Genomic DNA, 27690 nt, shown 5'->3' on the forward strand with positions numbered 1-27690 from the left:
CTTTCTTTAGGAATTGTTTACGGTACTTTCTGCCTCCAAGTTTCCCCATCTCCAAGAAGGAGCTTAGTGCTATGAATTCAGATGAGCTAATATCATTTCCTCTGGTGAGTTTGGCCTAACCTTTTTTTTTAATTCTGTGTGGCCCCTCAGCTTCGTGCTTTTTGTAAGTGCCAGCTCTTGCTATGTCTCTCTCTTCTCTTCCTGGCAGTAGCTTATTGTGACTGGCATTAGAAGCCAACCATATGCTACTGTAAGATAGTGGTGCTGAGTCCTCACTTAGGGGCAGCAGGCCTGGTTTGACATGTCAAAATGAGTATATCCTTTTTCCTCTACTCCAGCAAAGGGGGTAAACTTGTCCCAGGCAACAGGGAAGAACTTGGGCTCAAAATGCCTGAAACTTGACTCTTAGAGCGAGGTAGAGATGTGTTGGAAGTAAGCACTGAGTGTTGTTATGCTCTTGGGGCACAGGCTCTGTGCTGGAGCTCTTAATGAGCAGCAGAAGAGAGTCCTGCCTCCTACGTGGCTTATGGTTCAGTAGGGATTAAGTTTTTACCAGGTAGTTGGACATGAGACTGAGAGCCGTAAGTGCTGTGGAAGCAGGTGTTGGGCTGTGGCAGCATTGGGGAGGGAGAGAGCAGCAGTCTGAAGTGCCTGTGTGACAGGGAAACTTTGAGGCAGGGAGACTTTGTGAGCAAGGGGTCCTAGTGATGAAAGTTCCCAGATTAAGGCAGCAGGCTGTGTGAGGAGCACTTCGGGAAGAAGAGAGCCTGAGGGCCAGGATATGGTGCATCTTGAATGTCTGGTCTTAGGCATAGTGGCTTAAACCTTGTATAAAATGGAGGGCTAGCAAAAGTGTTGAGTTGGGGGAATTTGTCATTCTGAACCTGGTCTAGGACAAGAGGCAACAAACTTTCTGTAGAGGGCCAGCTAGCAGATATTTTCAGCTCTGGGGGTTATATAGTCTCTGTGGTAACTACTGAACTCCACAATTACAGCATGAAAGCTGCCGTAGACAATTTGTAAAGGAGTGGATATGGCTGTGCTCCATATAAGCTCTATTTACAAAACAGGCAGCAGGCTGATTTGGCCTGGGGCTCTAGTGTGCTGACCCTGCCCTAAGAGGATACTTCTCATGGTAGTGTGGGTGGGATGGGTAGATGGGAGATGCAGGGGCAAGGGGGCAGGTCCACTTGTGAAAGGTCAGAGGTGAGGGAGTGGCAACTTGAGCCAGAGTGGTGGGAGTGAACTGGTGGGTGAAAGGGCCATGTCAGGTTGTTGACTGGAAGCAAGTGATGGGGGAGGAGGCAGAGCCCACGTGCTTCTCTGTCTCAGGCCGGTGGGAAGTGATGACAAAGCTGTTAACTGGGAGAGAAAACAGAGGCTGAGGTTAAGAGAGGTGATGAATTGTGATGTATGTTGGGCTGGAAGCACCAGCACCAACATTTCTGGTGATGTCCAATGGGCAGGTGGAGATTGGGGACTGGGTACTTAAGGGGTGCGAAGGCCAGGCCTGCAGATGGGATCTGGGAGTTGTCTTCATTGAGTGGGATAGATACTTTTATGGTTGGAATCTATGGAAGTTTTCTAGGAGGAGTTTCTAGACAATAGAACTAGAATCAAAACTGCAAATCTAGTATTTTCAAGATGTTGGGGCCTTGTGTGGCAGCTATGTGCTTGACGGTTTGCCAGAGAGGAAGAGATGGGGTTTTTAATCTCCATTCTATTTTTTTTTTTTTTTTAAGAGAGGTTAGGTGTTGAAGAAACAAGCTCAGAGAGGTGAAGAGTCTGTTATGGTAAAACCCAGATTTGAACCCAGGTACCTCTTCTTTGGGACAAGGGTCTTGCCCTTCTACCAGAACTGCCTTGTTCCTGAGATGAGAGGGGAGGAGCAGGCAGAGGGAGCTAGAGGATGGCAGAGCTCCTGGTTGCTTCCCCAGAAAGCTCCATACCTCAGCTCTTGCGCTTGTTGAGGCTGCGGGTGCTCTCTGCAAATCCCAGGAAAAAACCACTAACAGGATGGCTAGGGTGGCCTGGCAGCCTCTTGTCAGTCAGATTTGTTGATTTGGGCTTAAAGTTGTTGCCAGACTCAGAGCAAAGCCTGAGCGCAGTGGGATCTTTGCTGCTTAGACCAGAAACACAGCCAGGAGCATCTGAGCCTCAAAGAGTCTATTAGCTTGTGCTTATAAAAGGAGGTATACGACCAATGCATCAACTTTATAGTCTGCTGATGGTAATGTCAACAACTCAAACTAATTTTTGACACAACAGAGTCTAATGTTCATTATGTTTTTGTCAGTCTGTAAAAGATCCTTTTTGCTGTCATACTGGAGTAAGGGTTCCATAAAGTCCTCAGGAGTCCTGCAAACATTAGATTTAAATATATCTGTTTTAAAAAATAATATAACCATGCAAATCTATAATAAAAAGTTTAGAGCGTTTAAAAAAACTAACATCCATAGCCTCAAGACATTATGGACTGAGTTTTAATATTTTGGAGTCTGCTCAAACATTTATTTTGTGCTGCCAACATAATTATTTTTTACATAAAACTTCACATTTCTTTGCCATCTTGGTTTAATAAGATAATTCTCTAAATTGTAGGGTAAATGACACAGTTAAGTACTTGCCAGTAACACTTTTTAAAACCACAGTCAGGAGCCTGTAATGCTTTTTAAAAACAGGTAGCTCATACATTTTTACAGAAGCATATAAACACAAGTTGATAAGATTGCAGTGGTCAGCCAGAACCACTCATTTTCATCAAAATGACCTTACCATTCTTACTGGTGGCTTAGGAGTAAATGTTATAAATTTGAGCTTTGAAAATAGATACTGCTCAGATTTTTTTACAATTAGATTCCATGTTCGAATTCAGAATATTTCTTTTGAAGCAAGTGTTCTGCTACCTTTTAAAAGTTTGAAAAGCCTCATGTCTAGAGAAACTGCTGGTTTACTTACCATCACTACCCCACATCTTGGAAATTTCGGGTACTTAGGAAAGGTAGTAAAAGCTCTGATCCTGCTTATAGAAGTATACTACACAAATCTGGAGGTTATTTGCATTAGTGGGTGTTTGATAAATATTTCTGGAAGAGAACTTTTGGTTCTTAACATTGTGGGGTGTGACTTTGGATGGACTCTCAGGAGGACTGGTGAAGTTAGAAAGGTGTGATTGAGCTGGGAGAGGGACTTGTCCTTTTTGTGCGAACTGGAATGGAAGAATCATTCTTCACATTTACTAATGGCTTGCTGTCTGCCAAGGGCTGAGGACTTCACATTGGGTGATCCTATCTCCCTCCTTATGGCAGCCTCATGAGATGGGCTAGAAAACCCGCTTGTCCCTTGTGTGTGACATCCCTTCACACTGAGCATCCTTGTGCTGGGCCAGTTGGGTGGGGATACAAGTGCCGATTTAGAGTGACCCTGGGGACCCCTGTAAGCTCATGCACTTACCCTCTGGGTTCCCTCCCTACAGAAAGAGTACTTCAAGCAGTATGAAGTGGGACTCCAGAATCTCTGCCATTCCTACCAGAGCCGTGCTGACTCACGGGCCAAGGCCTCTGAGGAGAGCCTGCGCACTTCTGAGAGAAAGCTCCGAGAGACAGAGGAGAAGCTGCAGAAGCTGAGGACCAACATCGTGGCGCTCCTGCAAAAGGTGCAGGAGGTGAGCCAGGCAGCCCTCTCATTGCAGCTGGACCACCTGGTGTCTCAGGGAGGGGGGCCTGGGCACCTCCTGCTCCCTTCTCCCCACTCACAGGAATCTGTGGTTCCAACCCTGGCTGCACAGCATCCTGACCAAGAGGGCTGGAGGTGGTGCGGCTGCCTGGGCCTCATCCCAGCCAGACCCACGGTATCAGATTTTTGCCCTTGTTTAGATATTCTGATTTACAACCTGGTTTGAGAATCCTCCAAGCCATAAAACAGAAGTTCTCGCTTTCAGATGACGCCCAGATTGGGATTGGGTTGCCCAGAAGTGGGGAGTGCCCCTGTAGGGTCCTGCACCCAGGCAGTGAACACTGTGGACTTGTTCTGTGTCTGTCCTGGGTAGGCAAGATAAGGTCCCTATCCTCACGGCCCAGTAGCGCCCTTCTACAAGAGAAAGAAAACACGAAGGCCACTTTACTAGGGTGTTCTAAGAAGAGGGTATTTGAGCTGAGAGTAGAATCAGTTACACAAGATTGGATGTGAGTGCTTTGAGCAGAGAGAAGACTAGGACCTGAGGCCCAAGTTAGGGAGTTGTGGGCAATAGAAAAGGTGGGGCCTGTGTGAAGTCAGAGTCCCTGGAGGGGTGTGGCACAATCCTGTTTGTAACCTAAGATATTTATTCTGGTTGGTTGTAGGAAATCCTGGAGTGGGGTGGAAATTAGAAGCCAGGGCTTGGGTGAGGAGGTTCTCACACTTACCTGGGTGAGAGATTTGGTGGCCTGAATCTTGGATGGTGACTGTGAGAAAGATTTTGTAATATTTGAGGGGAAGGAAGGAAACAGGGGTGATTCTTCTGGTTTGTCTTGAGCTGCTTGGTGAGGGAAGGTGGTAGGTAGCCTGTACTGAGACGGGCACAACCTGGGGTGGAATAATGCAGTTGGGCTGTTTGGAATACTGAGTCTGAGAAGTCTGCAACACATCTAAGTACCCGGGAACCTGGGGTGAAGGCAAGAAATCTGGGCGTCATCTGTGCACAGAGGATGGGGAGGGGGGAGAATGATCAAGATGGGACAGGCCTGACAGCCAGGGCGGAGGGGAAGAGGAGGGGACTCTGGGCTCAGGCTCCTTTGCCTGTGAGAAGGATGGGGAGCCCCACCACCACCTACTGGCTTCTAGCTGACTGCTCCCTTCTATTCCAGGACATAGACATCAACACAGATGATGAGCTGGATGCCTACATCGAGGACCTGATCACCAAGGGGGACTAAGGGGCTCAGAGACAAAGATCAGCTCCTCTGCCCTTTAAGGCAGAGTTCTTGGGGGGTGGTGTTTTGTTCATGGGTTGGTGGACTTACCTTGGTTTGATTCACGTGAGACATTTGTGCTTTTGGAGGGAAAAATACTCTGATTCTTTGAATCTTCCTCCCTAAGTTTATAAATATTTATTTTTTAAAAGAAATAAGATGCTGCACCTGCTGTGAGACCATACATTTTTCTTTTGGTGACTCTTGGGCAAAGGACAGAGAACCAGGATGCCAGGCTCCTTCAAGTCTCGTCTCCTGGCTCCTTAAGATGTGGTAAACCCAGTGTCATCCATAAGTCAGAGAGGCTTTGGGGGCAGGCCTCGTCTCTTCTAGAGGATGAACAATGTTGAAATCTGAGGGGTAGAGGGGGGAAAGAGCCCTCTAGAGTGGTGCTTCTCCTATGGGCTCTGATCTGGGGGACCCCTGGGGGCTATGGGTCAGGATGAGGCTCAGTCCCAAGCTGTTCCTTCTCAGGTCAGGGACATGAATGTCGGCCCAGGCAGCTGTCAGTCATCTTAGCTGTGGCATTGTCTAAACAGCTTGGGGAAGAAAGAGCCTCCCATTCAACCTCCCCATCCACCATTCGAGTTCTCTCTGTGGCAGTGATTTCCTTAGTTAACCATAGATAGTGAGGTTTCCCACCCCAAAAACTTGAGTCCAGGTTGAGTAGTAGATCTGACTCTAGTGGGATACACACTGAATGAATGTTTGAATTCCAAAGGATTCTTTTTGAGAAAGCTTCTTATGGAGCCCCTGGTGCTGATCTGGTGGTGACCTCTGCCTGTGGCAGGGTCGGGAGGGAGCACACTGCCTCAGATGGTGCTGGCTGATCTGGAGAACCTGCTGCTGCTGCTTTTACTGTTACCCCTCTGCCTGGCCCCACTGGTCCCTGCACTGGGCCAGACCAAAGAGGGGGTCACTGAGCCATAGGGACCCCAGAGGCAGCTTTGTTGGAAGCACACCATGCCTTCCCTCCCATCTAGTCACAGCCTCACACAGCTGTGTCCTTCAAGTGACTTCTCAGGGTCAAAGACAAAGGCAAAAGTTGCTGAGTTTCTCTTTAGTGGTCATTGGAAAAATTCTAGTTTGATTTCCCCCAACTCTCCTCTCTCCTCTTTATTTGGGGACTTTGGGTTTTCTAGAGGCACAGGAGCTATGGCCTGATACCGCTGGTCTGTGATTCATGAAACGTTTCTGAGTGTGTTTCTTGCATCTACCCACCCCAGGTCAGCAGTGGCCCACATGCCACTCTGTGGCCTCTGCAGAAGACTGGGAGGTACTGGTGAGGGAAGTCTATCCACTTGTGCATGTGTCCAGAAGCACCTGCAACTTGTGGGTTTGGGACTTCCCCAAACCACACCTCTGGGGGCGGGTTATTTGGGGAAATACCACTCAGAACCTGGCCTCTTCCTCTGGAAGTTCTCTGAGCCTTGGGGTTTCTTGAGCTGGTAACTCCTCTCCTGTCCAGCTCGCTTTCCTTCTTCCCAGGCAGCATGTGGTTCATTTTTGTCCGCAAACCTGCTGTTTTTATTCTAAAGGAAGTTGGTTCTGCATTTTTACCAGAGGGCAATACCCAAGTTTTTTTATTTACACAGCTGTAATCAAAATGCAATACTATAAAACTTTTATTGGTGAGACTCCTGAACTCAGTCTCTTTTCTTCTGTTAGCACTTTCTACTTCATTCTTTCTGCCATTATGGTTTTAAACTATCTTCAGATTATTCCTCATCACCATCTTCCTTTTTCTGTATTCACATTCCTTTACACGCACAGAAACAAATGCTGAATTCTTAAAACATTTCAGCTTGAACTCCATGTGCCCACTTTGCTGTTTAAATCCAACCACAGCTGTACTGAATGCAGCCCTTTTCCCAGGCAGAGCTCCTGCCATTCTGGGTGGGAAGATAAAGTTCAAGAGTCCCTCCCCTTTCCATGTGATGGGACCCGCTTGGAACTGAGGACTTGGGAGGAAGGAGGAAGTGGTCAGGCTGGTTTGTGACCTGAGGGCCCATAGCACAATGGCAGCAAAAAGGTGAATGAGTAACAGTGTTGCTTGTTTTTAAGGAATGGGAGCAATGGGGTCTTTCTTTGGTTTTTAGGTGACACATAACAGTAAAAATTCAAACACTACAAAAGGCTGGAAAGCCTGAAAAGCAAGACACCCTTTCACCCTTGATCCCTGTTTTCTCCCTGAAAAGAATATCCATGCTGAGCACACATCTTTTTCTGCCTGTTTCCCACTCAGTGTATCTTGGAACCTGTTTCAGAATAGCCCATATGGGTCTGCTTTTTTCTTCTGCACATCCCAGTAGCATTTCATTGTCTTGGATGTACTGTTTTAATAAGAGTCTACTACTTAAACATTTGGGTTAACATTTATGACAAATGCTATGATCAGAGAGAGAGAGAGAGAGTGAGTGTGTGTGTGTGTGTGTGTGTGTGTGTGTGTGATTAACTAAGATCTGTATGTATGTATGGTAAATTCCAAAGAGAAATGGCTGTGTCAAATGGTAGATATTAATATTAAAATATTAAGATACAGTCCAGAAAAGACCTCCAACTTTAACTCCTACCAACAGTGTATTCCCCACCACCATCACCACCACACTTGTCAGTTTGTGTTTCTTCCATCCTGTGTACCCATCTGGAAGGTGAAAGTGGTGTATTTCTGAGTTGGTTTGAATTAAGATTGAGTACCTTCATTGGCCAGTTATATCTCTGATGCAGTCTGTAGTTCTGAATCTGGATTAGGGACTTTACAAAAATGTGTACAAAAATGTAAGATGATAACCAAGGGGTGAAGTCCTCAGGAGAATGTTCACCTTGTATAACCCCTTCAGGCCCTAAGTGTCCCACAGATTTAGGGTTATAACCCCCACTTTAGGATCAATACTGTATTACTAAGTCAGGACAAAGCTTTAGCATTTTTGTTTACTCAAAGAAGGCACAGGTTAATAGGTTGAGAAAAACTCTGGTTCCTTCTTCATCTGAGTGACATTTTTTAGCTGCTTTTGTTGGGTCCAGTTCCCCATGTCTCTAGGACTGCTTTTCAGACCTGTGGTTCAAGCAGTGGTAACCAAGAGTTCATAGCTCTAAGGACCAGAAAGTGATAGAGCTCAAATGTCTCTGCCATTTATTAGACTACAAGGCTTGACTGAAGTAGGCAGTAGCTCCTGGCTACTTATTGGAAGGTTCTCTAGCTGGGTCAGGCTATCCTGCTGGTGGGTGGTCACTAAGGTGCCTGAAAGATCCTCAGAATTCCACTAGAGGGTTCTGGCTTTTGTTGGAGATGGAACCTGAGGCTGCTTTTGTTTTTGTTTTTTGTTTTTATTTTTTTAAGATTTTATTTGACAGAGCGAGAGAGATCACAAGTAGGCAGAGAGGCAGGCAGAGAGAGGGGAATCTGGGTCCCCGCTGAGCAGAGAGCCAGATGCGGGGGCCCGATCCTGGGACCCTGAGACCATGACCTGAGCTGAAGCAGAGAATTAACCCACCAAGCCACACAGGCGCCCCCTGAGGCTTCCTTTGGAATGACTGCATTGTTTTTGGGTCCCTGAACAGGTAAATGGCCAGCTTGGCCAAGGGAGGCAGAGCTCCAAGGGAACATGCTTTCTCTGCTGCCCTGTTTGAGGCCTCAGACTGTTCTGTCTGTTCTTAGCACTAATGGGGTCACCCTCTCCATAGTGAGTGAGCAAGACAAAGACTGGACAGAGGAAGGCCCTGGCAAGGAGCATCTTGTTTTGCAATGAGCCAAAATACTGACCAGTCTACCCCTCTACCCCGCCACCCCCACCTTTTTCATCCAGGAACTTGCAATGTGCCTGGCCTAACTAGGGCTCTTGTAGAAATTTCCTTCCACCTCACATGGCTTCAGAGAAATCACTGCCCAGCCTGGCTTATTTAGGGTATGAGGCTAGTTCACCTGAAATTTACTCAGAGGCCCACATAGATAGCCATTAATCTAGGGCTGGTCTGACTGAAGTTGGAATGGAGTCCAAAGCCCTTGTCCTGATCCTGAATTTTTGTGTCCAAGACTCACTGGTCCCTGTGAGCTACCTGTAGGCATTTCACTGCTTACTCAGTGGCCCTCCTGGGGTGTTACTCCATAGCCATCCCCATAGCCTTTTAGCCATTTGGCCTGTTGCAGCATCCCCTAAGGGCTAGGAGCAGTGGGGCTTCCATCCATCCTTTTCCCCATCCTCCTCTGGGGCTGTCCTGCAGGTTGCCTATGGTACATTCTGGCATTCCCAGCAGCTGGCAGCCAAGGTCTAGAGAGTGGGGGAGCTCATACCACTGGAGCACACTTGGACCACAAAAAGAAGGATCTGATGGACATAGACATCTCTTTTCCCCCTTTCCCCTCTGGACTTGGGTGAGAGGCTTCCATTGGGATTCGCTGGGGCCACTTCCTGCCCCAGCAACCACCCATTGTTTTTGAAGCCCTGGCCAGCTGTAATTCACCATTTTGTACTGTCCCTCCTTTTACACTTTAGTGAAGGTCTGGGCTCTCTCTAACCTTCTCAATGCCCCTACCATTTAGGCCAATCTGTCACCGGGTGTGGGACACCCGGTGTTAGAAGGGAAAGAGTTTTCAGTTCCTTACTCTAAACCATCTATCACAAAACAACATGCGCTGGAAAACTAGCTGCAAATTCTTACCTGGTCCAGAAGACGCGTGCGGCCAGGATCCAGCCGCAGTCCCAACCACCAGGAGCCGGCCTCTCCCAACCCGCCGACCGTTGCGGTCGGCCGAGGGCGCCCCCTACGCCAGTTCTCCGGACCCTCGAGGTGGGAACGTAACAGCACCGGCGCGCTGCAGCTGCGTGGCACCGTGCTGCTCTCTGGCACGTGCGGCTGCGCCCTGCGCAAGCGCCTGCGAACACAACGAGCCCGCCAATGGGGCTGTGGGACATGAGAGCATAGGGTGGGGAGGAAGCCACCGAGACCAAACTCAGGTTCTCGAGGCCCGCTGGCTACAGGGCTGGCGGCACCACCAAACAGGGCCAGACTGGGGGCAAGCTGGGGGGGGGGGGGGGCGGCCCCAGGGTCTTCACATCCTAAGGTGAGTGAAAGGCCTTGGGCATCCAATGACCTCCCCACACCCCAAATAGAAAAGTGGCTGGTGTTTTTTTGTTGTTTTGTTTTTTGTTTTCTTCTGGCGTCTGTGTATTAAGCCCAAGTTGCTTTTCAACTTTTTTTTTTTTTCTTGGCCACTGCAGAAAGCATTTTGTGTAGATGATTTTGCAGTGTGGTGCTTTTATATCTGCAAGGATATATTTTATATCTGCAAAGGACCTGGAAAGGAAGCTGCATGTTTTATGTCTTAAAATAGCCATCTCCAGGTAGTTTTCCTTGAAGGTCTGGCCTGCTTCCCAGCCTGTCTGTCTCTCCTTGGACCTGAGGCATCTTGTGTTTCACAACCTTGGCCCATTTTCTACTGGTTTGTCCTTAGCTTGGTGTATGTTGTTTCTTGAAAGGTAAACACTTTTAGGATTCGGAGATTCTTAGCATTGCCTTAGCCATTTCCCCCTCTCTTCATTGCCTTCCCTCCAAACATTCTATGTTTTATTGCAATATTGAAAAAAAAATGTCAGTGTGCACTCCCTGTGAAATACACTTTAGTTTAAGCGATAAGGCAAGAGTCAAGCTCTGATTCTTCTTTCAGATGGAAATTCCCCATGTTCACCCCATTTATTAAGGGAACAACCATGGTCATTATTTATATTCCATTCTGTTTGGTGGTGTTGCTATAACCCTTGGACATGTCAATGAAGACATCCTGTTATCAGTTGGAGAGGTGATTCTGATGTGAGAAGTGGAGCCCCAGCTGAAACTAGAATTTTGGGGATCAGGAGCATCTAGATGGATCAATCTCCCTCACTGTTTTGTTTTTTTACTACTTTCCCAGCCCATTCATAGAATTTATTCTGTTAAGTGAAGTTTATTTTTTTTTAAGATTTTATTTTTATTCATTTGAGAGGGGGAGAGAGAGAGAGAACAAGAACATGGGGGCAAAGTGGGAGGGAGAAGCAGACTCCCCACCGAATGGGGAGCCCAGTGTGGAGCTCCATATCAGGAGGACCTGAGCTGAAGGCAGACTCTTGACTGACTGAACCACTGGACCACTGAACCACTCAGGCACCCTTATTAAGTGAAATTTAAGATCATATTACCAATTTTTTTCCTATCCTTGCCAAAGAAAAAAGTTCCATTGTGATTTAAATTATAATTGCATTAAATTTAGATGTAAGTTATGGGAGGGTTGACATTTTTATGACCTTAAATCTCCCCAGAGGATATGGAATGGTTTTTCATTTGTTTAACTCTTTTTAGTCCTACAATAAGATTTTATAATTTCTTCATACAAGTCCTGTAACTTTCTCATTTATTTCTGTGTTATGGTTTTTGTCAGTATTGTGAATGGGATATTTTTCCCATCTCTGTTCCTGGTAATTAATGCAGAGAAAAGCAAGCACCTAAAATATTTTCTATGTTGTGAACTCTGGTAGTTTTAAAAATAAATCTATTTTTTTAATAGATGCAAGGCATAAATTTGTCAGTACACCGATTTAATTGCCATTTTATATTATTTTTAAAAAATATTTTAATGCTGGGGCACCTGGGTGGCTCAGGGGTTAAGCCTCTGCCTTCAGCCCAGGTCATGATTTCGGGGTCCTGGGATTGAGCCCCACATAAGGTTCTCTGCTCAGCAGGGAGCCTGCTTCCCCTCCTCTCTCTGCCTGCTGCTCTGCCTACTTCTGATCTCTCTCCCTCTATCAAATAAATAAATAAAATCTTTTTTAAAAAACTTTTTAAAAATTTTTAATGCTTTTTTTTTTTTTTTTTTTTTTTTTTTTTTTTTAAAGAGCATGCAAGTGAGGTGGGGCAGAGGAAGGAGAGAAAGAATCTTAAGCTGGCTCCACCTGGAGCCCTTGGCTGGGCTCAGTCTCATACCCTGATGAGCCAAAATCAAGAGTCTGAAGCTTAACCAACAGAGCCATCCAGGTGCCCTGCTCTTTTGCTTTAGCTAGAAATGATGAAACAATATTGAATAATTATCTGGGTCTTGTTTCTGATGGGTTGGAAATCCAGAGGTTAGAGTTGAGCAGAATATCGGTTGTTGGTTTTGGTGAATGGCCTTTAAAGTGTGGAAAGAGTTTCTATTTTTTTTTTAATTAAAGATTTTATTTATTTATTTGACAGAGAGAGATCACAAGTAGACGGAGAGGCAGGCAGAGAGAGAGAGAGAGGGAAGCAGGCTTCTTGCTGAGCAGAGAGCCCGATGTGGGACTCGATCCCAGGACCCTGAGATCATGACCTGAGCCGAAGGCAGCGGCTTAACCCACTGAGCCACCCAGGCGCCCTAGAGTTTCTATTTTGTTTAAACTTGGAGCTTCAGAAATGGAGCCATGGCTGCCAGTCTTACCTGAGTGGAGTGCCCCGGGGCACTAGTTACATAGACTGAAGTGTGGGTTGGGGGGCACACAGTTGTCAGGCACACAATCCTGACTGTCAAACCATATGAGATTTTTTTCCTTTAAGCTGCTGTTTTAACAATTATTTTTATTAGACATTGTGTTGTTGCAAAAGAATAGTATATTTATAAAATATTTATATGCTAAGAATATGCAGTGTACACCTATGATCTTGTTTTTAAAAAACATTTTTCTTACCTTATAAATCTGTGTGCCTCTCCTGGTGCCTCTCCCCTTTCCTCCTTGCCCAACAATAACCACCATCCTGAATTTGATGTGTTTATTTGTTTTCACTCTTTTAAAAACTTTTACCACCTCAGTTTCTGTTCCTAAATAATTGTTTTGTTTAGCCTGTTTTTGAACTTGAGTAGACATAACATTAACTATTTTGCAATTTTTCAATATTGTGTTCCAGAAATTCATCCATGTTGTTAGATGTAGCTGTGATTTATTAATCTTCACTACCATATACTATTCTATCATTGCTGGATATCATACAGTAGTGAAAAATGAATCACCCCTACAATGGAACATACAATTTTTTTTTTTAAGATTTTATTTATTTATTTGACAGACAGGGATCACAAGTAGGCAGAGAGAGAGAGAGAGAGAAGATGAAGCAGGCTCCCTGCGGAGCAGACAGCCCGATGTGGGGCTTGATCCCAGGACCCTGGGATCATGACCTGGGCCGAAGGCAGAGGCTTTAACCCACTGAGCCACCGAGGCGCCCCAGGAACATACAATTTTTTATCCATGTCTCTGTGACTGTCATTTGGATTGTTTCTAGGGTTTTTTGTTTTGGGGTTTTTTTGTTTTGTTTTGTTTTTTTGCTATTACAATACAGCTGTGGACATTCTCGTTTCCATCCTCTGTTACATGCATCATCCTTGGAGTAAACTTGCTGAATCATGTAGGTCATACCACTTTCAATCTTACAGGGTAATGTCAGATTATTTTCAGAAACACTTGTATATATTTACATGCTCACTAGTACTAAGTTCTTCAATTCTCTACTTCCTCGCCTACACTTGATATTTCTAGACTTGGATGTTTTTGCCAGTCTGGTAGGTGTATAATCATAGGTCATTGCGGTTTTATTTATTTTTGTCATTGTGGTTTAATTTGCACTTCCCTGATTTCTTATGTGGTTGAGCACCTTTTCTTATCTATTGACCTTTGGATTTCTTTTTTTTTTTTTAAGGTTTTATTTATTTGACAGAGATCACAAGTAGGCAGAGAAGCAGGCAGGGGAGGGGGGGAAGCAGGCTCCCTGCTGAGCAGAGATCACGATTCGAGGCTCCATCCCAGGACCCTGGGATCATGACCCGAGCTGAAGACAGAGGCTTTAACCCACTGAGCCACCTAGGCGCCCCTGGATTTCTTTTTTGATAAGGTATTTGTTCAAGACTTTTGACCATTTTTTCTGTTCTTTTGTCTTCTTTTTATTGATTTGTATTTTTGTATATTCTGGATACAAGTTCTTCATAAGTTATCTATATTGCAGATTTCGTCCACTCTTTGGTATCCTTAAAAAAAAAAAACCCTTTTTATAGAGTTTTGAGGAGTAGAAGTTCTTAATTTTATTTTTATTTTATTTTTTTTTAAGATTTTTATTTATTTATTTATTTGACAGAGATCACAAGTAGGCAGAGAGGCAGGCAGAGAGAGAGAGGAAGGGAAGCAGGCTCCCCGCCGAGCAGAGAGCCCGATGCGGGGCTCGATCCCAGGACCCTGGGATCATGACCTGAGCTGAAGGCAGCAGCTTTAACCCACTGAGCCACCCAGGCGCCCCGAAGTTCTTAATTTTAGTGTAGACTAATTTATCAATCTTTTTATTGTTTGCATTTCTTGTAGCTTGTTTCAAGATATTCTTTCCTATCCTGAAGTCATGAAGATACTATTTTATATTACCTTATAGAGCTTTTATAGTTTTGTCCTTTACATATAAATCTTAAATCCACCTGGAAGTGACTTCTGTGTATAATATGAGATAGAGCTCCAATTCCTTACTTCTTTCTGATTGTCCCCACACCCTTTAGAAAAGTCTTACCTTTCTTCATTAATTTGCAATGATAACTCTCTTATATCAAATGTTCATATATGTGTAAATCTGTTACTGGATTTTTATTCAGTTACATTTGGCTGTTGTCTCTTTCTCTATGCCAATACCACACTGATTTATTATCATTTTACAGTAAGTTTTTATATCTAGTAGAACCAGTTTAACCACTTTTTATGCTTCAGGGGCGTCTTGACTATTTTTGGTCCTTTGCATTTCCATATACATTTTAGAATAATTTAATCAAGCTCCAAGAGAAAACCTGTAGGGGTTTCATTGGAATTGATTATATGTCAACAGTTTGAGAAAAATTGGTATTTATAAGTCTTCTAAGCCATGAAGATAGTATAACTATCCATTACTTTAGATCTTTCTTTAGTGTCTCTCAAGAAAGTCTTTTAATTTTCCCTTTACAGATCTTATATTTTCTTTTTTAAAAAGATTTTATTTATTTGACAGAGAGCACAAGCAGGGGAATGGGAGGGAGAGGGAGAAGCAGGCTCCCCAGCTGAGTAGGGAGCCTGATGCAGGGCTCAAGCCCAGGACACTGGGATCATGACCTGAGCCAAAGACAGATGCTTAAACGACTGAGCCACCCAGATACCCCAGAGGTTTTATATTTTCTTGATTAGATGTATCCTAGGTACCTGATGTTTTTTGATGCTGGTGTAAATGATATTTTTAAAACTTCATTTTCTGACAGTTTGTTGATATCTAAAAATGTAATTGACTTTCATGTTATTCTAATTTATCTTTAGATTCTTTTGAGTTTTCTTTTATATATCTGTAAGCAATGATAATTTTGTCAATTCTCATATTTCATTTATTTTTCTTGCCTTATTGCATTGGCTAGGGCTCCCAGTTCAATGTTGAGTGTAAAGGGTAAAAGCAGGTATTTTTTTTTTCTTATCTCATTGGCAAAGCTTTCTCCCCCTCCCCCTCCTTTTCCTTCTCTTCCTCCTCTCTCTTTCTCTCTCTCTCCTCCTCCTCCTTCTTCTCCTTCTTCTCTCTCTCCCCCCCACCTTCTTACTTCCTTTTTTCTTCTGTAGATACCATTCAGCAGATTGAGGAAGTTTCCATTCCTGTTTTTAAGCATTTTTTTTTCCTTTTAAATATCATGGATGCATGTTGAATTCTATCTAAAGTGTTTTCTGCATCAATGGAGATGACCATGTGTAGTGTTCTTTATTTTTTTAATTAATTTTTTATTATTATCAACATATATTATTTGTTTCAGAAGTACAGGTCTGTGATTCATCAGTCTTACTACAATACACAGCACTCACAACAGCACATACTCTCCCCAGTGTCCTTCACCCAGCCACCCCATCCCTCCCACCCACCCTCCACTCCAGCAACCCTTAGTTTGTTTCCTGAGATTAAGAGTCTCTTATGGATTGTCTCCCTCTCTGGTTTCTTGTTTCATTTTTTCCTCTCATCTCCTATGACCCTATGCCTTGTTTCTCAAATTCCACTTATGAGTGAGATCATATGATAATTGTCTTTCTCTGATGACTTATTTTGCTTAGCATAATACCCTCTAGTTCTATCCACACCATTGCCAAGATTTCGTTTTTGATGGCTGCATAATATTCCATTGTATATTTATACCACATCTTCTTTATCCATTCTTCTGTCAATGGACATCTGGGCTCGTTCCATAGTTTGGCTATTGTGGACATTGCTGCTATAAACGTTGGGATTCAGGTGCCCCTTGGGATCACTACATTTGTATCTTTGGGGTAAAAACTCCAGTAGTGCAATTGCTGGTTTGTAGGGTAGCTCTATTTTCAACTTTTTGAGGAACTTTCATACTGTTTTCCAGAGTGGCTGCACCAGCTTGTGAGAATGGGTTTTTTCCCTAATTTCCTTTTTGTTATTGATTTTGAACTATCTTCATTTCAGCCTGAGAGTATGGTCTGTATAATAGTTTTTTGAACTTTGCTGAGGCTTTATGAGAATGTGGTCTGTATATTAGTTTTTTGAAATTTGCTGAGGCTTTATGACTAATATTCAAAAATGTTCCATGTACATTTCAAAAATATATATTCTGCAGTTATGTGTGCATTACATCAAGTTTGTTGAAGGTGTTGGAAATATTGCTGATTTTTTTTGCCTCTCTGAGCTCTCAAAACAGGGAGATTGTGGATTTATGGATATTATGATTGTGGGTTTATCTGTTTCTCCTTACGATTGTGTCCATTTTATTTTGAGATGTTATTAGATGCATAGGAGTTTTAGAACTTTGTGAATTTTATCTTTTATCATTACAAAAGGACTTTCTTATTTGTAGGAGTTGACATATAGAAATACATATTTGCCTTAAAGTCTTACCTTGTCTGTATTTATGTTTTCAGTGTATTTTTGTAAACAGCATATATCAAGATTTTTAAAATCCAGATTTTCATTACTACCCAAAGATTTAACTTAAATTTTGTGTATTATTGATGCATTACTGACTCTTGTCTTATTCTGTAATTTTTATTCCATCTTATCTGCATTCCTTTTTCCTTTTTCACGCCTTCTTTTAGATTGACTGAAATCCAGCCTCCCCATGCCCCCCTTCAGTGTTTTCCCTTGTTCTGGAAATCTGTTGTTCTTTCTTTAGTGATTACTCTGTGTATTTTACCTAATACTTAACCCACTAAAGTCTAAGTCCACAAAACTCTTACTATTGTTTTAGTAAGTTTTTATTCATACTTTTATTTTCCTTTGGATCCTGAAAGATACTTTCCCTGAGAATACTAACATCTTCTAATCACTTTTTTCTTCTTTCTTAGGAGGTCAACTCCCAGTCTGATCAATGCTATCAGAAGGTAATTCCCACCACCCACCCCAAATCTGAATGCTTTTAAGATTTTGTTTTAAGAGTCTTGCAGTTTTACTATATTGTATTTTGCTGTGGATGTCTTTTATTTTCCTGACTAGGATTTGTTGAGATTTACTCGGTATATTCGTCTTTCTCATGATTTCTTGGAAATTTTTAAATTATCAACTCTTTAAATAGTTCTGCTTCCAGATGCCTCAGTGGCTCAATGAGTTAAGTATCTGCCTTCAGCTCAGGTCATGATCCCAGGGTCCTGGGTTTGAATCCCACATCAGTCTCCTTGCTCAGTGGGGATCCTACTTCTCCCTCTGACTGCCACTCTCCCTGCTTGTGCACTCTCTCTGACAAAATCTTAAAAAAAAAAAAAAAAGAGTTCTCCATTTCAATTAGACACATATGGGACCTTCTCACTTTATTCTCCATCTTTTCTTTCGTATTTTTCACATCTTTGTGTTGTATTCCAGATTCTTCAGATCTTACTTCTAAGTTACTATTATGCTCTTCAGTAGTACAATGTTCTAAAATTATTTTTAGTGATTTTTTTTGCCAATTTCTGGAAATTCCTTAATTTTTTTAATATACTGTTACTCATTTTCAGTAATGAAAATCCTAGAAACCTTCTATTTCTAGAAATATATTACACGTGCTTATTTTATATTCTGTCTGATAATTTCACTACATGGAGTTTTATGTCTGATTCTGCTATTGTTATTTCTGTTGGCCTATGCTCATGAGCCAACATGTGCTTTTATTTCCTTGTGTGTTTAGAGATATCACACTTTGAGCTATTCATTTTCCTTGCAACGTCACATCTGGGATTCCATAAGGCCTGGAATAGAGAGAACCTGCCTAGAGGATTTCTTTGCTTCTCTCATGTGACTGGGGACATTGCCGATTTGAGAACATGTTATATTCTCTATTGAAGGTTTTATTGGACCATCCAGGTGGTATGTATTTGGCTATTACACCAAATCAGGTGAGGGTCTGCTCCTGATTATAAATTCTTAGGAGATTCTTTTCTGCTCTGCTTAGGACTAATCTTTAAGACAAACAATTTTCCTGTATTTGATTTTGGATTCATTATATCAAAGGTCTAGACCTTTGTGAGTCCAGCTTTATGGTCGACATCTCCTGTCAAATACCCTACCTTGAAAATGTCATTTGAGGCAGTGAAAACTTAAGCTCACTGGTACAATAAGTGGCTCTGAGGGAAAAGCAGACTTCAGACTCTTCTTACCTTTCCATGTTTCTACACTCAATATCTGGCCCAAATATTCCTTATATTCTTTCCAACTCATAGATGCTTTTAAGATGTTTTAAAATTTTATCTAGGGGTGCCTGGGTGGCTCAGTGGATTAAGCCTCTGCCTTCAACTCAGGTCATGATCTCAGGATCCTAGGATTGAGTCCCACATCGTGTTCTCTGCTCGGCAGGGAGCCTGCTTCCTCCTCTCTCTCTCTGCCTGCCTCTCTACCTACTTGGTGATCTCTCTCTGTCAAACAAATAAATAAATAAATCTTAAAATAAAAAAAAAAAAGCCATGGCAAATTAAAAAAAAATAAGTAAGATTTTATCTAGCATGCCTAGTTTTAAAAGGGTGGTTGATATAATGATTTATGATGAAAAGCTTCCCAACACTGACCCATTCTTGCATTTCTGTGGTTAACCTAACTTGGGCATGGGTTTACCACTTGAGGTATTAGTCTTTGGTATATGACTGGATTCTATTTGCTATTTGGATTTTTGAAAATTGTTTTTTTTTTTTTTAAAGATTTTATTTATTTGAGACAGAGAGCACACACACAGGCAGGGGGAGCAGCAGAAGGAGAAGGAGAAGCAAGCTCCCCACTGAGCAGGGAGCCAGATACAGGGCTTGATCCCAGGACCCTGGAATCATGATCTGAGCCGACGGCAGGTCCTTAACCAACTGAACCACCCAGGTGCCCCCCAAATTGTATTTTTTTAAAAGATGTATTTACTTAAGAGAGAGAAAGAGAGAGAGCGCACACACATGTGTGCATAAGTGGGGGAGGGGCAAAGGGAGAGGGAAAGCAGACTTCCCACTGGGTAGTCCAATACAGGGCTCAATCCTAGAACCCCAGGATCATGACCTTGGCTGAAGTCAAGAGCTTACCCAACTGAGCCACCCAGGCACCCCTGAAAATCTTCTTGAAGTGAGATTGAAATACATATTTCTTCTGTGCTGTCCTTACCAGGTTTTGTTATTGAAGTTATGTTGGCCAGTTTCATAATAAGAAACTGCACTGGGGGTGTCTCTGTGCTATACTTTGACATGTTTCTATCTGGTGTCCTTTACCCATTTCATGCTGAGCCCCAGCCCCAGGGATAAGGGAACTTCAGGCCTTCTCCCCCACAGTCCCTCAGGAGCAAAGACTTGGACTCTACAGTTTGTAGGAGCAGGAGTTCCCTGGGTCACTAGGTTCAGCTCTTCCCAGTTGCATCTCTGAGGTCCCCTCACAATTTGTCACTGCAGCCATACTTCTCAGTGGCTCTGAGGAGTATCCCTTTGAGCCTTTACTCTGGCTGGGACATCTGGCCTGGAATTAATTCAGCACCTATTTACTGAGCATCTCCTATGTGCCAAGCACTGGGGATGCTATAGTGTGTAAGACAGACATGATTTCTACTCTCGTGAAACTCACAGTCTATTGTGAGGTGGGGGAGATAATCAGCAAATGAATGAAATATATGGTGTGACACATCATGCCAGAGTGCAGTGGGAAAAAAAGAAGCAATTTGTTGGTAGCTTTCTAGCACATTTGGGTACATGCAGGTCACGTCCATGTTCCCCACGGTTTTAAGAATTGCTCTAGTCTATTATTTTTTGCTTAAGGATTGCTCAGTTGTCCCATGTAGATCTCACAATCCACTTGTCAGGTGTTTAAAAAACATTCATTGGATTTTGATTTGGATCTTGTTGGATTTGTAGATTTGGGAAGAACCCATATAACTGAGCTGGCCATCTGTGAAGATGGTGTTTTTTCCTTTTAATTCAGGTCTTCTCTATCATTCAGTAAAATTTTAAAGTTGTATCTGTAAAGGTCTTTTGCATCTTTTTGTCAGATGTACTTTGAGGCCCCTTAGGGTCTCAGAATCTTTTTTTTGTTGCAGAATCTTTTTTCCTATGACCTTTTCTACTCAGTGATGGCTGGTGGATAGATGGCTGAGAGTAGGCTGATCTTCTGTGATCTGGTTAGAGTAGGTTCTAGAAAGTCAACCTGATGTCATTCCCTGTTCAGAGCTCTGTCTGATTCCACTCCAGGCTCTTTCCTCACTTTGTTTCAGCGGACTGGCTTTTGTTACCTCTGGGCTTTGCCCATGTAGCCCATCTTCTCCCTTGGCAAACCCCTTTCCACTGCCCCCACCTCCTCAGGGCTGGGGTTCAGGTTTATGCTAGGGCTGCCTCACGTGCCCTGCCCCTTCTAGCCAGTGGTGAGAGCTGCAGGACTAACCAGTGCCTGCCTCCCCACAGGTGGGAAAGCAAGGCCCTGGTAACGAAGGAGCTGTACAGGGCCAGCCCTGGATCCCACAGTGCTCGGGCTTCAGGGCAGGTGACTGGAGCCTGGCTCTGATACTACAGTGGTGCCATGGCCCACCCCACCCTCTCACCTGGAAGCACTGACAGTGGGAACCCCCACCCCCACCGCGTGAGCCAGACCAAGCTGCTCTAGGCTGGTCCTGGGAGCTAGTGACCTGAGTTGTTTAGCAACCTGGGACAACACAACAGAAGCAGTCCAGGTTATGATTATAGAGTAACCTTGGAACTCACCAAGGTGGGCTTCCCTCGAAGAGAAGAGTGGGGTGAGTGCCTTGGCTTGGCCCCAGATAGTCCTGGGAAAAGCTGTGAATCCTCCCTGAGGTTCTGTCTTTGCCCTCTGCAGGCTTCCTGGTCCAGACCCTGGTCTTCCACCCCGCTATTCCCCCTCCCCATTTAGACCAGTTTTCCTTTGCTTTCCTCAGTGCAGAGCAGAAGACAGTCCCAGGCTCTGCCCCCATGCTGCTTTATAGGGTGTCACCTGTCCTGCATCAGCCCTGATCCACCCAGTCACAGACACACTCAGGGACAGGGCCTTGGAAAACTCCAAATCCAAGGTTTTTATTACTGGTCAGAAGGTGCTCCCTCACAAACAGTGTTGAGAAGAGGTACATTGCACAGTTCTGCTGCAGGCCTGCTGGGGCCACCCAGCTCACCCAGCCCACCCTGCCTCTTGAGTGGGCACCCTAAGGCATCTCATATGTTGGTGTTTTCACTTTTTTTTTTTTTTATAAAAACAAAATCAGTCCTGGAGTATACAGAAAAAAACCCTGTGATGAATTTTCAGGACCAAACTTAAGTGGGAGGGGTTGGAGTGGGGGTTCTGAGGGGCTGGGACAGGGCCACAGTGGCCCAGTCCCCCCACCATTGGCAGAAGCCTTTGGAAGGGGGTCTGAGGAGAGGGCGGGGCACAACTGACAGGAGGGCTAAACTCAGACAGGAATGCCCTGTCTTCATTATTTTTTAACTTCCACATACCATAGAAATTTAAGCAAAATAGCTATTTTTATATATTTATATATCATATATGTGTGTGTATATATATATATATATATATATATATATATATATAAATAAATCAGGCAAATAAAGAGTTCAGGGGGTGTGGAGATGGGCACCCCAGAGGTGCCTGAGGCCGAGGTGGGACACTGGGTTTCTGGTGCCTGAGGGCACCAGCCCAGGCTGAGCCGAGTATTTGTTCTTATTGCTGATTTGGGGCCTGGTTCTGGGGTGGGGAGCACCTGAAGGCCCTGCCCCCCAGCCCTTTCTGGCCTCTCTACGGCTGGGGAGCAGCCCTGGCATGGCCAAAGCTAGGCAAGGGGCTGTTGCCCTCAAATCTACATGGGGGCCGCTTGGCGTCCCCTGCCCCACAGTGGGTGTAGCTGTAGCTCCGGAGACAACTGACTTGTGCTCTCCTGGGCCAGGTGGCCCCTCCAGTTCTCTTCTCTGCGGTGTCCTGTGCTCCCAGTGACTGGGCAGCTCCCATATAAACATGGCCCTGCTATGCTGAGCGACAAAATGCTCCCTGCTCAAAGGGGTCTCGCTTCCTGATGTCTTAAAAAGAAGGGGCTCTTGCCAGGACATGTTTGTGGCAAGAAAGCACACTTAGAAAGTTGTCTGCTAAGTGCTGTACTAAAAATATTTACTAAACGTCTTGGCTGGAAAGAAATGGAGATAGTTTTTTCTAAAAAAGTCAAAAGTGGCTCCTCAGGAAGGGCCAGTGCCTCCCTGGGTGGGGCTGGTGACTGGGGCAGCCCAGGGCCCGGGGCAGCCTGCCTGAGTTGTAGTAACTGGGAGCTGGGGTCCCAGTGGGAACCAAGTCCATAATGAAGGGGCTCGGGTGACCCGGGGCACCTGGGAGCTGAAAAGAATGCAGGTCAGCACTTCCTCCTTCCAAGGTGGGAGCCCCAAAAAAGTGTAAAAAAAAAGGGGGGGGGGGATGGGGCAGGGAAGGTGTGGGAGGAGGGCCATTGAATACTAAATTGAGTGCATTAAAGAAGAGGTGGACCAGGCTGTGCAGGCGCCTGTATTTGCAGGAGGGGTGGCGCTCAGAAGATGTTGGGGCACATGTGCCAGTCCTGTCTCTCCTTGGCCTCCCAGTAGCCGCCCTTGTACATGCAGGCCGTCTCCCCGGTCAGTGGGTCCAGCCTCTTCTCGAACCACAGCGGCATGTACACATCCGCCTCCTTCTCTGCTGGGCAGGCACAGTGGGTGGGCTGGTTGACGGTGACCTGTTCCCAGCCCCGCCCCCTTCCCCGGTTTCCCCAATCCCTGCCCCCAGGACATGGCTTTCTTCCACCCTCCCCACCGCCCCATACCCTCCCTGTCTCTGGGGTCCGCCTTCCTCCCCTTTCCCTTCCCACCCCCAGGGCATCCCTTACGTCTGGGAACTTGTTCCCCAACCCCAGGGTACCGTTCCTCCCTGCCTTTCAGCCCAGCCTCACCTTCCTCGGTGCCACAGCCCCGGGAGCAGGCCTCCAGCCGCCGGCGCCGCGACAAGCGCTGCTTCTCCTCCAGCCGCTGCTTCTCTGTGTTGGCCTCGTCCCAGTGGCCCTTCTCCATCAACCGCTGGTCTGGCCGCAGGCGGCTGTCCGTGGGTGCCACGCCCTCCTCGTGCTCGTTGAGGGTCAGGGCCAGCTCCGAGAAGTAGTACATGTTCTCGGCGTTCTCCCTGCGGCGGCACCGGCGGCGTTAGCTGGCCCGCACGGCCCCAGAGCCACCTGTCCACCCCCAGAACTCGCTCAGCCAGCTGCTCCGGTGCGGCTGGCTCCTTCTTTTCCTGCCCGCACCTTGCACATTCCCTCCACCGACCTGCATCTGTTTTGCTACATTCCACTTCTCTGGGAATTTGCCAATTTCCACCCGTCTTAAAACTAGATCAGGGGCGCCTGGGTGGCTCAGTGGGTTAAAGCCTCTGCCTTCGGCTCAGGTCATGATCTCGGGGTCCTGGGATCGAGCCCCACATCGGGTTCTCTGCTCAGTGGGGAGCCTGCTTCCTCCTCTCTCTCTCTGCCTGCCTCTCAGCCTATTTGTGATCTCTGTCTGTCAAATAAATAAAATCTTAAAAAAAAAACTAGATCAGCGTGATGTTGCTTCACAATCTCATTACTACTGCTTTAATGACTAGGACGTGGTGCTGTCCTCTTTTCACATCTGTGATGTGGGTTATATGTGCCTTCCCCCCATTTTTAACTGTCTCGCCGATTTGTCCACTCTCTTCGTTGGTTGAAGATGAAACCTGTTGATCCTATTTTAGATTTTTCTGCTTTACTGAGTTTACTTTTATATTCTCCCACTTTGTTAGGATTTATTTTGCTGTCCTTTTTCTAACTTCATGAGATGGTTGCTGAGCTCATGATTTTGCAGCTTTTCTTTTCTAATATGTGCGTTTTAGGTTAGGCATTGCCCTCCAAGTATTGCATTAGCTGAATCTCACAGCTTTCATATGTATTGCTTTAATTATCATGCAGTTACATTTTCTTTAAGATTATTTATTTATTTATTTATTTGAGGGAGAGCGAGCAAGTCGGGGGGGGGGAATGGAAGGAGAGAGATGGGCAGACTCCACACTGAGCATGAGGTGGATGGGGGGCTTGATCTCACCTGAGATCATGAAGGGAGCAGAAATCAAGAGTCAGATGCTCAAGGGACTGAGTCACCCTGGCACCCCTTTATGCAATTACATTTTCTGATGTCCACTGTATCTTCTTTGATCCATGGATTAGTTGGAAGTATATTTCTTGAATTTACAAACATCTGGGGATTTTTTTCTAGTCATCTTTATTTCTAACATTGCTTTGGAGACAGAGAATATACTGGTATAATTTCAGTTCTTTGAAATTTGCTAAAAGACCCAGTATTTGGTCAGGTTTTGCAGATGTTCCATGTGTTCCTGAAGAGAATGTGTTTCCTGCAGTTGTTCAGTGGAGTGTTCTATAATTGCCCAGTAGATTCTATGGTTCAAACTAGTTTTTTCCCCTTGTTTCTAGCCATTACTAAGAGAGCTTTGTTAAAATGTCCTACTTTGGTTGTCAATTAATCCATTTCTCCTTGTATTTCTGTGTTCTTTAACTATAGGATACGTTCAAATTTAGAACTCATCTTAATGAATTGAACCTTTATCATTATGTCCCTCTTACCTCCCATCTTTTTTTTTTTTTTTTTTTTTGAGAGAGGAGAGAGAGAGAGAGAGAGATCACAAGTAGGCAGAGAGGCAGGCAGAGAGAGGAGGAAGCAGGCTCACTGCTGAGCAGAGAGCCCGATGCGGGGCTCGATCCCAGAACCCTGAGATCATGACCTGAGCCGAAGGCAGAGGCTTAACCCACTGAGCCACCCAGGTGCCCCACCCATCTTTTTGTTTTAAACGTCTGTTTTGTGACATTACTATAGCTATAGCAGCTTTTGTTATTTCTGTGGACATATCTTTTTCCATCCTGTTATTCCAATCTTTCTTTACTTTCTTACTTAGATGTAGCTCTTATAAACCACATATAGTTGGATTTTTTTTAAAGATTTTATTTATGTATTTGACAGACAGAGACCACAAGTAGGCAGAGAGGCAGGCAGAGAAAGAGGGGGAAGCAGGCTCCCTGCTGAGCAGAGAGCCCCATGTGGGGCTTGATCCCAGGACCCTGGGATCATGACCCGAGCCAAAGGCAGAGGCTTTAACCCACTGAGCCACCCAGGCGCCCCTATAGTTGGATTTTTAAACCTTATTTGAAATCTTATACCTGTAATGGGAGCAATTAATGTAATTACTGATATATTGGATTTAAATCTATCTTATTTTGTTTTTTCTTTTTGTTCTCCTTTTTTGGATCTCAGGTACACAGCTTTGGATTAGTCATGATCCTTACTATACGACACCCTCTTTTTATTGGTCCTTGCATGACCTGCTTGTTTTAGTGCAAACTGACCACCAGAAGAGCCTCTAAGCAAAATGTAGAATCCTGACAAAACCTACATCTAACCATATGGAAAACTCACCAATCTATCCCCTTCTCAGGTAGCTGTCAGCAAGACTCCTGGGTTCATCAGTCCCTTGCTTACCTTTTAATCTAATTTTATTGCATCTTTACATAGTCTTAAATGTGTATGTATGTGTGTGTATTCATATACATATATTTACATATTTGTTTTTAACTGTATAAAAAGAATCATGATGTATGTAACCTTCTGGGATTTGCTTTTTTTTTCTTAATATTATGCTGCCAAAATTTATTTTGTTGCTTGTTTCTGTGGTTCATTAGTTTCAACTACTGTGTAATATTCCTTTCTGTGAAATAATACCACAGTTATTCATTCAATAAATCTGTGCTGATTACAAGTTTTTGGTTTGGAGTAATCTTATGCATGTTTCTCATTGTACATTTGCAGGAATTTCTCTTGAGTATATACCTAGAAGTGGAACTGCTGGGCCATACAGTCTGCGATATTCTTCTTTAGGAAGTAAGGCCAACCTGCTTTTCAACGTGGTTGCACCAATTCAATTCACACCAGTGATGCATAAGAAATGTTGTGGATCTCTATCTTCTTCAACACTTGATACTGTCAGACTTTTTCATTTTTTCTTAATTAAATGAAGGCAAAATGGTCTCATTGTGATTTTGATTTGCATTTCCCTGATTACCAATGATGTTGATCATTTTATATGATGACTGGTTATGTGTATTTGCTCTCATGTGAAATTCTTGCTTGTGACTCTTGCACTTTTTCTGCCAGACTGTTTTGCTTTGTTCATGGATGAGGCATTCTTGATTTTTTTTTTTTAGTTATTATTTTTAATTGTGGCCAAATTCTCAATACTGATCTGTTGTCAGGTATTAAGTATTGTGATTATCTTCTGCAAGTTTATATATTGCCTTTTCTTTAAATGTGTATGTACACTTTCTTTAAATTGTCTCTTAAAGAGCAAAACTACTTCTAAGGAAAAAAAGAGGGACGCCTGGGTGGCTTAGTCATTAAGCATTTGCTTTCAGCTCAGGTCATGATCCCAGGGTCCTGGGATGGAGCCCCGCATAGGGCTCCCTGCTCGGCAAGAAACCTGTTTCTCCCTTTCTCATTGCCCCTGCTTGTGTTTCTTCTCTCACTGTGTCTTTCTCTGTCAAATAAATAAAATCTTAGAAAAAAATAAGAAAAAAATATTTTAATATAGTTGCATGCATCTGTGGGGTTCTGTGTCTTAAGATCTATTTCCTTAAGGTGTAAAAGATACTCATCAGCATTTTCTTCTTAGAGTTTAACTTGTTGTTTAACAGCAAATCAAGCTTAATACTTTTCTAAGAGCTTTGCCTGAAGTCAATTTCTGTTTTAATGTAAGGGAGAGATTCAGTTAATCTTTTTCCATATGTTTAACCATTTTACCAAGTCCTTTTAGTGAACAGTGCCATCTTTCCACATGATCTCATGTCACCTTTGTTATATGCCAAAGATATATACATCCTTGGGTCTGTTTCAAGGCTCATTGTTTTATTGGAGCTTCAAAATAAGTCCCAATATCTAGTAGGGTTAGTCCTTATTTCTCTGTTGTTCTTCAGAAATAGTCTGGCCCTGGGGCCCCTGGGTGGCTCAGTTGGTTAAGCATCTGTCTTTGGCTCAGGTCATGATCCCAGAGTCATGGAACTAAGTCCTCTACATCAGGTTCCCTGCTCAGCGGGGAGTCTGCTTCTCCCTCTCCCTGTGCCCCTTCTCTCTCCCTCATGCACTCTCTCTCTCTAATAAATAAATAAATAAATAAAATCTTTATAAGAAAATTCTGGCCTTTTAAAAATTTAAAAATCACTATTATCAAGCAATGAAAATCACTATTGGGATTTTGTTTGATC

General features: G+C 44.0%; 2 protein-coding genes across 9 annotated transcripts in view; one reads left to right on the top strand and one right to left on the bottom strand.

Moving 5' to 3' along the window:
* Positions 1-26326, top strand: part of MORC2 (MORC family CW-type zinc finger 2) — a 61751-nt gene extending 35425 nt beyond the window's left edge. Inside the window, exons 24-27 of one of the 5 annotated variants that reach the window (XM_047697763.1) lie at positions 11-104; positions 3476-3664; positions 3758-3850; positions 4845-6586. In XM_047697763.1, the coding sequence (XP_047553719.1) occupies positions 11-104; positions 3476-3664; positions 3758-3850; positions 4845-4913 (445 nt within the window). In that variant the 3' untranslated portion in view covers positions 4914-6586. Of the gene's footprint in view, positions 1-10; positions 105-3475; positions 3665-3757; positions 3851-4844; positions 6587-26242 lie in introns of those variants that run through there. The other 4 variants (XM_047697764.1, XM_047697768.1, XM_047697765.1 and 1 more) reach the window with 4 other exon arrangements.
* The window catches only part of OSBP2 (oxysterol binding protein 2), a 160165-nt gene continuing 155134 nt past the window's right edge, over positions 22660-27690 (bottom strand). For 2 of the 4 annotated variants that reach the window (XM_047697770.1, XM_047697772.1), the window contains 2 exons: positions 23311-23537; positions 22660-23060 (listed from right to left, as the gene is read on the bottom strand). In XM_047697770.1, the coding sequence (XP_047553726.1) occupies positions 22915-23060; positions 23311-23537 (373 nt within the window). In that variant the 3' untranslated portion in view covers positions 22660-22914. Of the gene's footprint in view, positions 23083-23310; positions 23538-27690 lie in introns of all 4 variants that reach the window. The other 2 variants (XM_047697769.1, XM_047697771.1) reach the window with 2 other exon arrangements.

Source organism: Lutra lutra, chromosome 12 (assembly GCF_902655055.1).
Source record: "Lutra lutra chromosome 12, mLutLut1.2, whole genome shotgun sequence".
Taxonomy (NCBI): domain Eukaryota; kingdom Metazoa; phylum Chordata; class Mammalia; order Carnivora; family Mustelidae; genus Lutra; species Lutra lutra.